This window comes from Platalea leucorodia (assembly GCF_965183815.1).
Source record: "Platalea leucorodia genome assembly, chromosome: 16".
NCBI classification, from domain to species: domain Eukaryota; kingdom Metazoa; phylum Chordata; class Aves; order Pelecaniformes; family Threskiornithidae; genus Platalea; species Platalea leucorodia.
The window spans coordinates 1106605-1119577 of NC_138838.1; the positions used below are offsets into that span (position 1 = coordinate 1106605).

Genomic DNA, 12973 nt, shown 5'->3' on the forward strand with positions numbered 1-12973 from the left:
TGAGGACGAGAGGCTGAGGGAGCTAGGACTGTTCATCCTGGAGAAGAGACGGCTCAGTGGGATCTTATCAACACGTGTGTGGGGAGCCAAGCAGATGGAGTCCGACTCTTAGTGGTGGCCAGTGACAGGACAAGAGGCAATGGGAAATTCTATTTAAAAAACAGAAAAAACTTTCTTACTGAACACTGAAACAGATTGCCCAGAGAGGTTGTGGAGTCCCCATCCCTGGAGATACTCGAAGCCCATCCGGATCTGGTCCTGGGCAGCCTTCCCAGCTGACCCTGCTTTGAGCAGGGGCTGGACTGGGTGATGCCCGGGGGTGCCTCCAGCCTCAGCTCCTCGCTGGTCCGCGTTAAGCCAAGCACTGCGGGACTGGCGGGGGCAGAGCGCTTTGGGTGGCACAGGGCCCACGGTCCAGCCAGCTCTCAGCTCCGTGTGCTGCAGTTCGGCAGCCTTTGATAAACACCCAACACATAACAGCACGAGCGCGCTTTGGAGCCTGCCTGTTGTGTTTTTTTTCCCAGAGTTGCATAAGCTTAGGCAAACATTGTGTCTTTTGCTATACAGACTCACAGGGAAAATCCCTCCTGTAGTTCAGATAAATAGTTCTCTTTGTGGCCGTACCACTTGGCACATTTTAGTTTCCTTTTTGATTTGATGAAATCGAAAATGAGCACTGAGTCAGAGCTCAACATACTTGGCTCCAATGTGAACCATATCCCATTCTTTCTGACTTTTTTTTTTTTTTCCCTTCCCAAATTCCCTTTGGCTATTTCACTTTCCTGACATCCTCTGTCATCATTCTGGAATTTCCACTCGCGTTTCTCCCAGCTGCCTCCAGGACTCCTTATTAAAAGGGAGCCGAATCCAGCTGCTGCAGTCTGAGCCGCATCTGCCAGAGCTTCTGGTCCTGCTCCGACTGCCGGGAAGATGAAGGTCTCTGCAGCTGTTTTTGCTCTTCTCCTCATTGCAGCCTCTTGCTCCCAAACTTTCTCTGGCCCAGGTGAGTCCTGCTTTTTCATTTGTGAAGGAAGAATGGATCTGAGCCTTCGTTATCATTTCCCTATTGAGCTCCCCTGGCAGATAACTGGGAATTTTTTAGCGTTTGTACTGATCTCCACTCCGTATTGAGATCAACTACCTGTAGGAACCCCAGAATTAGAAAATCATCCATCCATCCATCCGTCCGTCCGTCTGTCCATCCAGCCATCATGGGCTCAGAGTACTTATTCCTGGTTATAGTTTAGGAACTTCAGCCTCTGCCCTGGGGCTGGCAGAGGTGGGGAAACGAAGCTCTGAGCAATGACTGGGTGGAAATGTCCCCTAGTACCTGACAATGCTGTTCCTGGCATTGGACCAGGTGATCCCCAATGTCCATCTCAACCTTAATTATTCTCTGATTCCTCACTCCCTTCCCTGACAGCACGGGGGATGACGGGCTGGCTGCTCCCGACGCACAGCCCAGCACATGCTCACGTTGTCTCTCCTTGCCTCTTCCAGTTGGATCCGACCTCCCAATCTGCTGCTTCTCTTACACAAACCACAAGCTCCCGCGGAAGCTCATCCTGCGTTATTACAGCACCAGCACCACTTGCGCCCTGCCGGCCATCGTGTAAGTGCCAGCGCTGATTCCTGGCTGCAGACAGTCTGGGGACAGCCGCCGTGGGGTGGGTGGGTGTGAGTGACCGGCTCTGCAGGGTGGCTGTGGGCACGGGGGTCTGCAGGACCGGAGCAACCCCAAGGGGAAAGGGCTTGCACAGGGACTGCCAGGGATGCTCTTGTGGGGATGCCTAGGGATTTTCCTGCAGGACTCGAGGAGGCAGTGTGGGAAAAGGGATGGGAGCGGGGGAAACCACAGCCAGCTGCTGGTTTCAGCATCAGCTGAGGGCATAGGGGAGAACCTCTTGCAATGCCCCAAAGCTGGGATCCAGGCTCTCCTGGGATGCAGGTTTGAGCAGAGATCTAATATGTCTCATCCCTGTTCCACAGGTTCATCACAAAGAAAGGCCGCCAGGTCTGTGCCAACCCCAGCGACACCTGGGTTCAAAGTTACCTGCAAAACTTGAAGCAGAACTGAGCAAAGCAAGATGGCAAGCATAGCTGCTGTCATGCACGAGTCGCGTTATCCTGAGCTCCTGAGATGGAGCAGGACATTGCAACAGGAGCTGTTCGAGCCCATGTCATCTGCAGGTGGCTCCAGGGGACGGCTGGAAGGGGACCATGAGACACCTCGTGTTGGGGTGCTGCTGCGTGCCCTCGGCTTGCACGGACCAGTCTGCAACCTCATCCCTCTGCCCTGACACCTCCACCTGTGGCCTGGGAAGGCCCATGGGACTGCACCTCGATTGTTCTTATATTATTTTAAATTATTTAAGAAATTATCCTATGGGATAGGCAGTATTTCTGTGGATAGTAATGCTATTTATGGGAGAGTGGCAGGGAGGGTATTTATGGAAGGGTGGCTCAGAGTCTCAGTGTCGGATGATGGGTGGCCCTGGCTTACACATGTGACATCATGATTCTGGAGAATAAAGAATTTGGACGAAACCTCTGCTTTTTTCCCTTTATGTACCTCTGTGTGGTGTTCACCAGCGCAGAGACAGAACCTCACCCTGAGCCTATCTGCACACTCTATACGGCATGTAATGATAGGAAATGATTTGAGGCAAAACCATAAAGTTTCCGTACTGCAGACATATGAATATCCTCTGACACCTCATTCCCCCACCACATCCTCTACAGAATTAGACTTGTTTGTACGCACATACGGGCCTTTTACATACATGAATATGCTCTCCACACACCCCATGCATGTCCCATATGCTTGCTTGCTGCCCCCAGCCCCACACGCCGCACCTCAAGCTGGTCCATGGGCGCTCTGTATGTGCAATGGGGTGGTGACGGGACAAATTGCTGTAAGGGGTAAAATCCTGCTAGAGGCTTTGGGACTGGGAGAGTGGCTCATGGTCAGATGGGTGGAAGCAGAGGGCATGGAGCTGCCGCGGTGCTGGGGCTGCCCTGGAAGCTGGCAGGTACCCGGGGCTCATGAGCTGCTCATCCGCCCTCGTGCCGGGGGTGCTGGGGCGCAGAGCAGCGCTAATTCCCTTCCCGTACACGCCCCAATAGCCATTTCTGCCAGCTAAGCAGCATTGTTTCCCAGCACAGAGCCCACAGGCACCCACATGCACATTGTCAGCGGCCCCGCGGCGCCTCTCCTCACACGTCTCTGTTCCTCTGAGACATCACCGCATCTCTGCCCGCCAGCCCCCGTGTGCATCTGGGTCCTGCTGAGCCCGGCAGTGCTGCCTGGAGAGGGGCAAGGACCCCAGCTTTCTTTCTGACCACCCCAATGGGGGTTGTTCCTCACTTTCCCACCTGTAAAACAAAGGGAAGGGTTCAGCTATGCTGCAGGGGTACAAGAGCCACCAGCAAACCTGCTGCTGTCATTCCCAGGACATGGCTTTGCATGGGAACGTGAATGGGAGGGAGCAGGTCCCAAGGATTGCCCATTGCACTTGTGCTCAGCACTCCTCTGCTTCTGCACACTAAGAAATGTCCCCAACAGCACGGTCACCCCCAGAGCTGCAGCCATCCTGTTCCAGTCGGTATTTCTTCTTCCTAACTCAAAAAAAACCTTTCATTGCATCATTTTTTCCTGCAGCTATAGATCACACTTGGCAGGCCTGAGGCTGGGAAAGCACCTCCAGATTGTCTTGTGATTTCTCTCTAGTCTTGTGTTTTCCAGGCTGGAAAGCTGGCTGCAGGCAGGAAGGTGACCAAAGGAGCAGCATCCCAGCGAAGGGCAGACCCAGCCCAGGCACCATGTTATGTCCCAGGAGATGGTGCTGGTGATGGGGGACCATGTGGTCTGGCTCCATGGGGATGGCTCCTGACCACTCTGCTGAGAGGATTTGGGAAAGGCACAGGCTCTCTCGCTCGCCCCGGCGGCGTCCCTGTGCTCCCCTGGCACATCAGGGTGCTAGCAGAAAGGGTCAGGTCCAAGCAGGGACAAGGTGAGTCAGCACATTTGCAAAACTCTTGTCCCACTCTATGGCCAGGGCTTACCATTGTGGGGGAGAGACAAAAATCTGCAGAGGGGTGTATCCTGAGCAGGGCTTCCCCACTGTGCCGTGAACATCAGAGCAGAGAGTGGCCGCTGCATGGAGGGGTGGATGGACAGGAGCTGCTGCCCATGGGTAGGCATGTGAGGAGCCTGGGAAGGGGGTGCTGGGGGTCTCCTCTACCCCTGAGGGCATCCCGACCCACCCCACCCCTGCTGCATGCCCAGTTGCCTTTCGTGCTGAGAAGCCGAGTTTGGTGCTGCAGAGGAACTGCAGGAGCCCAAAATAGTCCCTGATCTGGGGCTCCACGTGCTACGAGGGGACGGAGGATGGATGTTGTGCTGAAAGGGAAGGCTGGGGGGGGCTCCGGTTTGCCTGAGCAGGGGACCAGCTGGAGAGGCAGGAAGACTCAGTGCTGCAGCCAGCTCTTCTCCGGACAGTCCCTGGCTGGGAGCCCAGGCACATGTAGGAATTTCCCTCTCCAGCCTTTCTGGTTTCAGTTTTTTTCCTGAAGCTCCAGGAGCAGCATCCAAGCCATCATCCCTGGCATGAGCCAGGCACCATGAGGGCAGGTCCCCCTGCGTGGGGACGGTGACAGCCCAGCCCAGGGCTCCCGTGCCTGCCTGCACTGCCTGGCTGTCCGTGCCGGCCCATGGGGATGGGCTGGTGCGGGGCAGCACCGTGGTGGGGGTCTGTAAGAGCAAAGGAGAAACCCAGGGCCCCAGGGGTCAAACACGCAGGGAGCAGCCTGCCTGCAGCCTCTCGCCTGCTGCCAGCTCTGGGCAGGGGAGGGCAGCCAGGAGAGCTGCTGTGGGGAGAGATACTGCTGAATCCAGGGGATGTATCTGCTGCTCTCGATGGTCTTGTTTAGAGGCTTGCGGCAGCACCAGCCCTTTCTTGCCTGCTGCACAGAAATCTGCAAGAAATGGCTTGGCTATAATTCAGTCCCTAGCCCCCAAGACCCTTTCCCACATCAACACTGACAGCCCAGCATTCCCTTTCCTGCAGGTTTCTTTGCTCTGCAAGCAGTTCAGGGACATCTGTGCTGAAAAATGGGGAGCAAGTTGGGATGGGCTCCACCATGAGACTGCACGTGGGACATGGGACACAAAGAAGCGTGGAGCCAGGTATCAAGTCTCAAGACGCAAGCCAGGACTCAGCAAGGCCAAGTGGTTCACCAGCCAGATCTGAGCCGAAGGAATGAGTCCAGCGGAGAGGCAAGGGAAGAGTTCAGCTCCCCAGTTGCCTGCTGGAAGGTGACCATCGCTCAGCTGTCAGGCTTCTTGTGTGCTTACAGAGGTGGACAAAAGCCAAGGCCAGCTGCTCCCGTGGGACCTGGCAGGTTGACTCTTCTGGACCCCATGAACCACAGGCTTTTCCTTCACTGCCTGCTGTGGCAGAAGGCACCCAGAAGGTCAGAAGACCTTCATGGTGCCATGGGCAAAGCACCTGATAGCCCAGTTCTCTCTGGTCTTTTTGAGAGCACGAGCCCTGTGGCCATCCCCTTTCTCCCAGTGAAGCTGGGAGAAGCCCTGGGAAGGGAGGTGAGCCAGGCAGACCTTCAGACCCAATGGCTGCACTGGCTCCCTGCTGGCCCCTGTTCCCAACCCGATTCTGTAGCTGCCCCCTCCATTAGCCCTGCGGGGCAGTTCTCACCTCCTCTCACTCTCGGGCATTCTTCTCAACACAAGGAGTGCAGTTGTGGCTATTTCTAGCTGACGTTGCTGAAGCACCTGCTATATTAAGGGAGGTACACCCTGACATGGCCTCTCCCTGCAGCTCTTTGATGGTTTGAACTTGGCCTCATGGCTCAGCCTTTTTGAGTTCTCTCTTTCTAACCTACACTGGCCATGTTCTGGCAGCTCCATGTCACTCAAGAAGCCTTTCTCCTAAACCCACCCATTTATATGTCCCATCACTGGTGCTTCCCTGTGGGAGGTGGGAACTGGACATGGTCTGTATGTCTGCTTAACTCCTGATGGGAACATAAAAGTCTCTCTGGTTGAACCTTGTTGCTTTCCTCGTTGCTGCCCTCTGCTCCCAATCCTGCTCTGCTCCAGGTGAATTCACCTCTGTCTTTGTTTTTTCCTCTCCTGGAAGAAGAAGGGCTCATGGTGGTGACCTGTCATGCCTGAGGAACAGGCATGACCTGCTCTGACTCCTTGATCTGGTGCGTGACCTGCTGGGAGTGCTTATTCTCTGCTGGTCATACACATCCTCCTGGTCATATGGCTTCGGTCCTGCACCCCAAATCTCTTCCAGATGTCCCTGACGCAGCTGTGTGCTGCTTCACATGCACTGGCAGAAGGTTTCCAGGAAACACGTGAAGGACTATTTCTACACCACCAGCAGTTGCCAGCAGCCAGCTGTTGTGTGGGTACGGGCCCTTGCCCATGCAGGAAGCCTTTGGCTCAGCCCCATAAATCTTTCTGCTTCTTGGGATGAAGAGTGGGACTTGTTGGGGTGTTATCTGGGATTGGCCATCACTCAGTCCTGGCAAGGAGAGATGCTTCCCAGTTGCAAGGAGATGGCTGAGAAGGACCTGCCCACGCTGACACTGGGATGAGCCCAGTGGAAGGAGGATGAGAGGTTGTTCCTGGTATCCCGCGGGGGCAGCCGCCCCAGCACGGCTGAGAAAGTGCTCCCAGGCGAGGTGTTTGGTATGCAGCAGAGGAGGTACTGTCCCCAGGAGACACCACCCGCACGCTCTGCAGTGGCCACTTGGGTCTGTGGTCTGTGGTCCTTCTCCCTGCCTGTGGGAGCCAGCAGCAAGCTGAGGCAGAGCCAGGAGTCTGGCCCAGGGACCTTCTCTAGTTTCTCGGCACCTCCCCTTGGCTGCCTCCACACCAGGCAATGGTCACAAAAAGGACATTCCCCAGCCCTGGTGTGACTCAGTGCAGCTCTGCGGCAGTGCATCCCTTCCTCACCACAAATGTTTCTTGGTCCTCCCCACTTCCCAGCTTCATCACCAGAAGAAACACCAGGTCTGCACTGACTCTGACACTGTTTGGGTGAAGGCATTTATGAACTTTTTGGGGACACGCTGAGATGGCCACCCCTGCCTGGTCCCCCAGTGCTCCAGCTCTGGCCCCTGGGAGCCCAGGGCCAGCCCCAACTCCTCCCACTCCTCTTACAACGGAATGATTTTGGTGTTGTGAACTGCTTGCCTCTCGCTCATCACAGTCCTGTGGGCAGAGAAGTGGGACCTGTAACCCCAGCGGGGACTGCTGGCTCCATCAGCCCACCTCACCCAGCCTGGCTCTGCAAAGGCAAGCTTGTGCCTCAGTTTCCCCAACTGTTAGTGAGGGATAGCAATGCTTAAAATCTTTCTGCGAAGTGCTCAAGGAGCCACCATATGAAAGCAAACCAACATGCGCACTGTTTGATTAGTCTCATGTTCAGGAAGAGCTGGCTGATTTTATATCCCTTCCCTGCTTCTGTCTGCTGCCGGACTGTGTCCCAGAGCCCCCCTCGCCTCCTGCCACAGCGGGCTGTGCCAGAGCTGCTTTGCAGGGATGCAAAACAGAACCTCGTACCTCTCCCCTCCCGCTGAGCTGCCTGCCCAGGCTGCAGAGCGTTTGGGCTCCTTTGAGAGCTTCTCTGGGGCATCCCTCTTCTACCTTTGGGGCATTTCAGGTGTGCCGTTATTTAGCAATTTTCGCCCTTATTCTGTAGACGTGGTTTCACACCGTCTTTAAGGAATAAAGCCTTCTGCTCGTAACTCTTGTCTCCATCACTGAGCTTGGACATTGATGGAACTCCTCCCTGATGCACAGGCTTCCCCTTCCCACCCACCCACAGCAGAGTGGGACCCCCCAAACCCTGCTCTCCACAGCCCAGACCCCTGGATGCGCGGGGGAAGGTGTGGGGAGCCAGCCCTGAGCCCGCTGTGAGCCCCAGTTCGGGATGGAGCTGGGCCCTGGCTCCCTGTGGAGCACATTGTCCCCCATCTCCTCCTGCCAGGTCTTTGTTCACTCTGCAAGGCTGCTGTCAGGGTGGGCTGTGGGGCTGCACCCCTGGCCCCCAGCCCCTGGGCCTGTAAATCCCACTGACCGACAGGGCTCTTCCCATCCCAGACCTAAGCACTGGGATCCCTTCCTTTGCCGCATCCTCCCTCTCCGTCCTCTGCCCCTGTCCTCTGCTCCCAGCCTCCCAGCTCCCTACCTCATTCCTCTCTGCATCTCCTTGATGCCCCACTGCCCTCTGCACCCACCTCCACTCCCCTATACCTTTCCTCCCCATCCCCAGGGACAGCCACCCTCTTCTGCCTTGGGCTGTGCCGCCCTGTGTCCCCCTCACCAAGGATTTGGGATGCCCTCCATCCCTGGGACCCTTGGGACCTCCATCCCTCAGCACCTGGGCAGCACGCAGGCAGGTGCCCTGCCAGCACGCAGGGACAAGATCAGTTCAGGTTGTGGCACCAGCTCTTGGTGCACAGACATCTCGGGGCTCCCTCTGCTGCCTGCTCTCGCTGGGAGGATGCTCTGCCAGCTCAGCCTGGGGTCCACCAGGGCTGCAGAGGCCCCTTGCTGGTCCTGGCCTCATGCCTGGGGCAGCCCCCTCCTCTCTAGGGACCCTCTGAAAGCCCCCCCTGTGCCCCTGGGCTCTGCAAGGTTTCTGCATCCATTCCCTGCACTGATGCAGGCGGTCGCTGCTGGGAATACAGTCCCAGGCTGCGGAGACCCCCAGGAGCGGTGGGCAAGAGCTGTGGCCTTGGGTCCTGCCAGAAATGGAGACTTTGAGGCAGTTAATAAAGAACTGCAATAGGAAATGCTGGTTAATAAACAGGGAGACCTGTGGAGAGGTGGTGATGAGCAAGGGGAGAACAGGGGACAATCTGAACATTTGGAGACCACCATGGTACCAATGGGCTTGGGGGTGTTTTATGGACACTATATTTCACACTGGTTTGCTTGCTCCTAATTATGGGGGATCGCCTGTTGCTAGCAATGAGGGGGGCCTGAGAAATTACTCCTGGGGTGATGAGTAGCTCATTTTGTGGTGGAAAATGTCCTGGGAGGTGAAGATTTGACACACACAAGCTGCCAGGTGGGGATACTTTTGGCCAAGGGATGATACTAAAGCTTCTGAGCTTTTGCTTCAGACAGCTCTGATGGAGACAGCCCGGAAAGCAAAGGTCTCCGTTCGCCCCGCAGAGCTTCAGCGGCAGGGAGGTGAGAACCGGCAGTTTCATTCTCTACCCACAAAGATATCAGCTACTTTTAAATGCAAACCATAGGCTGATAAAGTGCTTTTGTTGGTTTTACTTGGTGCAAAAGATCTCTTGTGCTTTTTTAAACCAAATTTAGGTTTCCTTCCCAAAGCAGCTGAAGAACGGCAGATAATTGGTGCCTGTTGTTTGCAGCAAAACACCATCAGAGCGTCCCCAGAGCCGAGCACAGCTCGGGCTGCATCCCCAGAGGAGCTTGTGCTGGGGACATGGTCCTGGCTGGCCAGCCCCTGAGCCGCCCTCCTTCGAAGTCATTGCAGAGACGCCGCTGCACTCCCACCCTGTGATTTCCAGACATCCCTTTGCCAAACCTGCAGCGGCAAATCCAGTGGGTCCAGCTCCACCAGCTCCTGGCCTTGGCTACTGATATGGGGGGGGAAGGGGCTGGGGGAGAGGTCCGGCTCCGCAGCAGCCCTGGGAGGTGCTGGAGTCATGACGGGGCTGCTGGGAAGGATTTTAGGGCTAAGGAGGCTGAGGCATTTCCAACTGGGAAGTTGGGCTTCTTCCCCTGCCTCTCCCAAAATGGTTTCAATGGGGTCCTATCGGCCCTGTTTTCCCAGGCAGGAGGGGAACAACCTCTTCCAGAGCTGACACAGAGAGAAAAAATCTTTATTCTTTGGCATCAGCAAGAGACAGCGTTTTGACAACAAGGCTGAACAATGTGGTTCAACAATGAGCATCCTCTTAAGTAACCTGCATCCCGCTTCCTCGGCTAAGGAGGCAGCTCCTACTCACGGCATGTGCCTTACCACGGCAAAAGTCAGCCAGCTGACTCAGAAGTCAGCCTGGGTTTACATGACAGCACTCATACCTGATTTCAACAGACCACTTCCCACAAATAGCTCTGGGGATAAAATCCCCCTCCCATTCTAGCAGCAGAGGCACAAGGAGGGGACAGTTTAGCCACATGTCACACAGCAGGCTACGCCAAGACGGGTCTGCAAGGCCAGGAGGTCCCCAGCATCACAGCTGCCAGTAAGGGTGGCTAAATTATCATGGATAAATGACACCTTTGCAAGACAAAAGGAACTTCAGGGGTCTCGAGGTGGCTCAGCAGGTCCTGGTGCTCAGCAGCAGGATTTCTAGGTCAGTGCCAAGACTCTGCTGGATGGTGTTGCAGGACTTCTCCAGGGCAGAGACCTCTCAGCTCCCAGCGCTCACTGTAGCTCCAGGGTGTTCACGTATTCCTTCACCCATCTGGCATCAGGGTCAGCGCAGACCTCCCGGCCCTTCCTGGTGACGAACCTGTCAAGTCAGGCAGGGAGGTGTTACAGCCCCAGAGGGGGAAAGGGACATGGGGGCCTTGAGTCACCTCCTGGGCAGATGCTGACCTGCCCTGTGATCAGGGCTGGCTCCCAAGGGGATCACTTCCCCTCCAGGCTCCCATCCCACAAACCCCCAAGCATCAGGGGGCTGCAGAGCCTGCTAAAACCCAGAGGACAGGGAGAGATCAAGGTCCCCTGGGAGAACCCTGCCATGCTCAGACGTTCCTGGCCACATTCAGTGCGGGGTTGAGCCTGGATGCAGCGCGTGGGCGGCTGCTATATCAGGTGCAAGTCTTGTATGTGGCACATGATGTGCATTGGGCTCATCGCCACTGCGAGGTCCTGCTGGCTACACAGAGACCTCCTTCCCACACCTTATTCCCAGCACCGGGATGGTTCAAGGAGACCAAGGAGTACATTTATTGCTCAGCTGGGGAGGATGAGTGCTCATGTGCTGCACACAGGACCCACGGCAGCTGCCCCCTTCCCTTACTCCAGGTATGGTTCCTCACACCACCACACTCTTAGCCCCGTTGGACGTGAAGCAAAGAGCCCAAGGGCTGGCAGAGCCTTTCCTCAGAGCCCAGAGCAGGAGCCAGTACTCACACAACTGCTGGCTGGGAGCACTTGCTGCTGGTGTAGAAATAATCCTTCACATGACTCTCGGGCAGCTTTCGTGAGGCGTAGCTGAAGCAGCACACAGTTGCATCAGCCCCAACTGGAAGAGATCAGGAAAGCCACCATGAGTCTATCACTCAATAAACTGCACATTCCCCAGCCGAGAGCTTGGGCAACCATCCCCTTAAATCAGCTGTGGAGCCCTCTTTTCTTCCTGTTTCCCCAGAAAGTCAGCAAGAAATTGCTGTGAACACCAGAGCTTAATTAAAGTCATTGCTAGTATTGCTTGTTAAATGTTTTGCACTCACTTCCAATGATAACAATCCCTTCAGTCACCCTGGGACCACTCCTAAAGCCCAGCAACAAAATCAGGGGAGGCAAAACCTGAAAACTTTGATACTTATCAGTAAAATTCATCCCTAAGAGAAAAGGATGCTAGAAAGGAAGACCAGTCCCATGAAAGCAGGAGAAGTTATTCACACAGGTTTCGAACCTTTGCGGCTAACTTTTTCCAGTTCTGCTTCAAAATTACTGCCAGTCAGAGCAAAAATCCACCCCAAGAGAGCAGAGAGATGCTGTACTCACTTGGAGCAGGAGAGGCCTGAGAAAAGAGGGCAGCAACGAGGATGATGGAGAGGCACACTGCGGAGACCTTCATTGTGGACAGAGAGGAGCTGCAAGGGCAGAGGCAGGACCAGAGCAGATTCCTCCTGTATCTGGTGTGAGGCGCTGGCTCAGTCCTGCTTTTTATAGGGATGGTGGCAATCCATGTCAGTCAGATTTCAAGATAAAAACTTGGAGTTTCCAAAGCGCAAGAGAGCTGATGTCATGGCACCTTTGCCTCAAAAATGCTGAAAAAAAGGAAGCAGCCGGTCTAGGAAATACCAGAATAGCCTTTGTGCGAGGTGAGGTAAGTGTGAGCAAATCGCCCGCATGAGGGCTATACTGACCAAGACAGGATATGAAACCGCTGTTGAGCAGCAGGTTCACACTTAGATTCACCAACATGACAGCAGCACCCATTAAACTCATCTCAGCATCCTTCCCAAAGGACCAGGAGGACGTCAACTCAGTGTCGTTTTCAAGGACCCAGGCCTTGAGGACAAAGGTGCCCAGACCCTCAAAATGGCTTGGGGACAGTGCAGGTCCAGCCGGGGAGTTCTTGCTCCCGTGGTGGGTCTGGAACGTGCACAAGGTGGATGCAGGTGGGCGGTGCGGGCAGCGTGGGCAGCTCTGAGCTCTGCTGCCTGTGCAGGCAGCAAGGATGGCTGGCACCCTGGAGACTGTAGATCTGGGCTGGCAGTCTTGGCATCATAAACCACAACATCCTCAATGCTGTGCTTCCAGTATGGAGCTCAGGACCTCCAAACCCCTCCTAACACATCCCAGCATCAGCCAGTAAGGGGAGTGCTTGCCTGGGAAGCCTGACTTGGTCTGACTCTACAAATACCATCTTCTCCCAGAGACATGGGGCAAACACAGGTGCCAGTGCGGGTTGGGTACAAGGTGAGATGCAGAAGGCAGAGCAGGAGGTTTCCCTGCCCAGGGAGTGGAAAGGGACCAGCTCTCGTGCAAAGGCGTACCCCCATCCCCTTGTGCACACTCACAGTCACAGGGTTCATGATGTGGTCGGCCCAGAGCCCCCCGGCTCTGCCCTTGCCACGAGGTGATGGGCTCCCCGGGATGCCCCAGGGAGCATTTCCCCTTTTTCTACCTCCGTCTTCTCTGCAACAGGCACCAAATTTGCCAGCTCACAGCCTGTGGTTTCTCCGGGTGTTTTCATGTCCGGCTCCCAGCGA

The 12973-nt window shown here is 55.6% G+C and overlaps 2 protein-coding genes across 2 annotated transcripts; one reads left to right on the plus strand and one right to left on the minus strand.

Moving 5' to 3' along the window:
- The first annotated feature begins 900 nt into the window (after positions 1 to 900).
- Positions 901 to 2099, plus strand: LOC309597927 (C-C motif chemokine 4-like). Its single transcript, XM_082327929.1, has 3 exons — positions 901 to 1003; positions 1501 to 1612; positions 1990 to 2099. Exons 1-3 carry the CDS (start codon positions 931 to 933, stop codon positions 2075 to 2077), a joined length of 273 nt encoding a protein of 90 aa, XP_082184055.1. The 5' UTR covers positions 901 to 930; the 3' UTR covers positions 2078 to 2099.
- Positions 2100 to 10448: 8349 nt separating this feature from the next.
- On the minus strand, positions 10449 to 11837 carry LOC309597950 (C-C motif chemokine 5-like; the record flags this gene model as incomplete). The annotated part of the gene is made up of 3 exons (XM_082327961.1): positions 11760 to 11837; positions 11163 to 11274; positions 10449 to 10536 (listed from the first exon to the last, which is right to left on the minus strand). Exons 1-3 carry the CDS (start codon positions 11830 to 11832, stop codon positions 10449 to 10451), a joined length of 273 nt encoding a protein of 90 aa, XP_082184087.1. The 5' UTR covers positions 11833 to 11837.
- Between the last annotated feature and the right edge of the window lie 1136 nt (positions 11838 to 12973).

What these genes read in the sequence shown, in the direction of transcription:
- LOC309597927 (XM_082327929.1), top strand. Translation starts at nt 931, where the DNA reads ATGAAGGTCTCTGCAGCTGTTTTTGCTCTTCTCCTCATTGCAGCCTCT. An exon ending in CCAAACTTTCTCTGGCCCAG is followed by an intron (nt 1,004 to 1,500) that starts GTGAGTCCTGCT and finishes TGCCTCTTCCAG; the next exon opens with TTGGATCCGACCTCCCAATC. An exon ending in TGCGCCCTGCCGGCCATCGT is followed by an intron (nt 1,613 to 1,989) that starts GTAAGTGCCAGC and finishes CCTGTTCCACAG; the next exon opens with GTTCATCACAAAGAAAGGCC.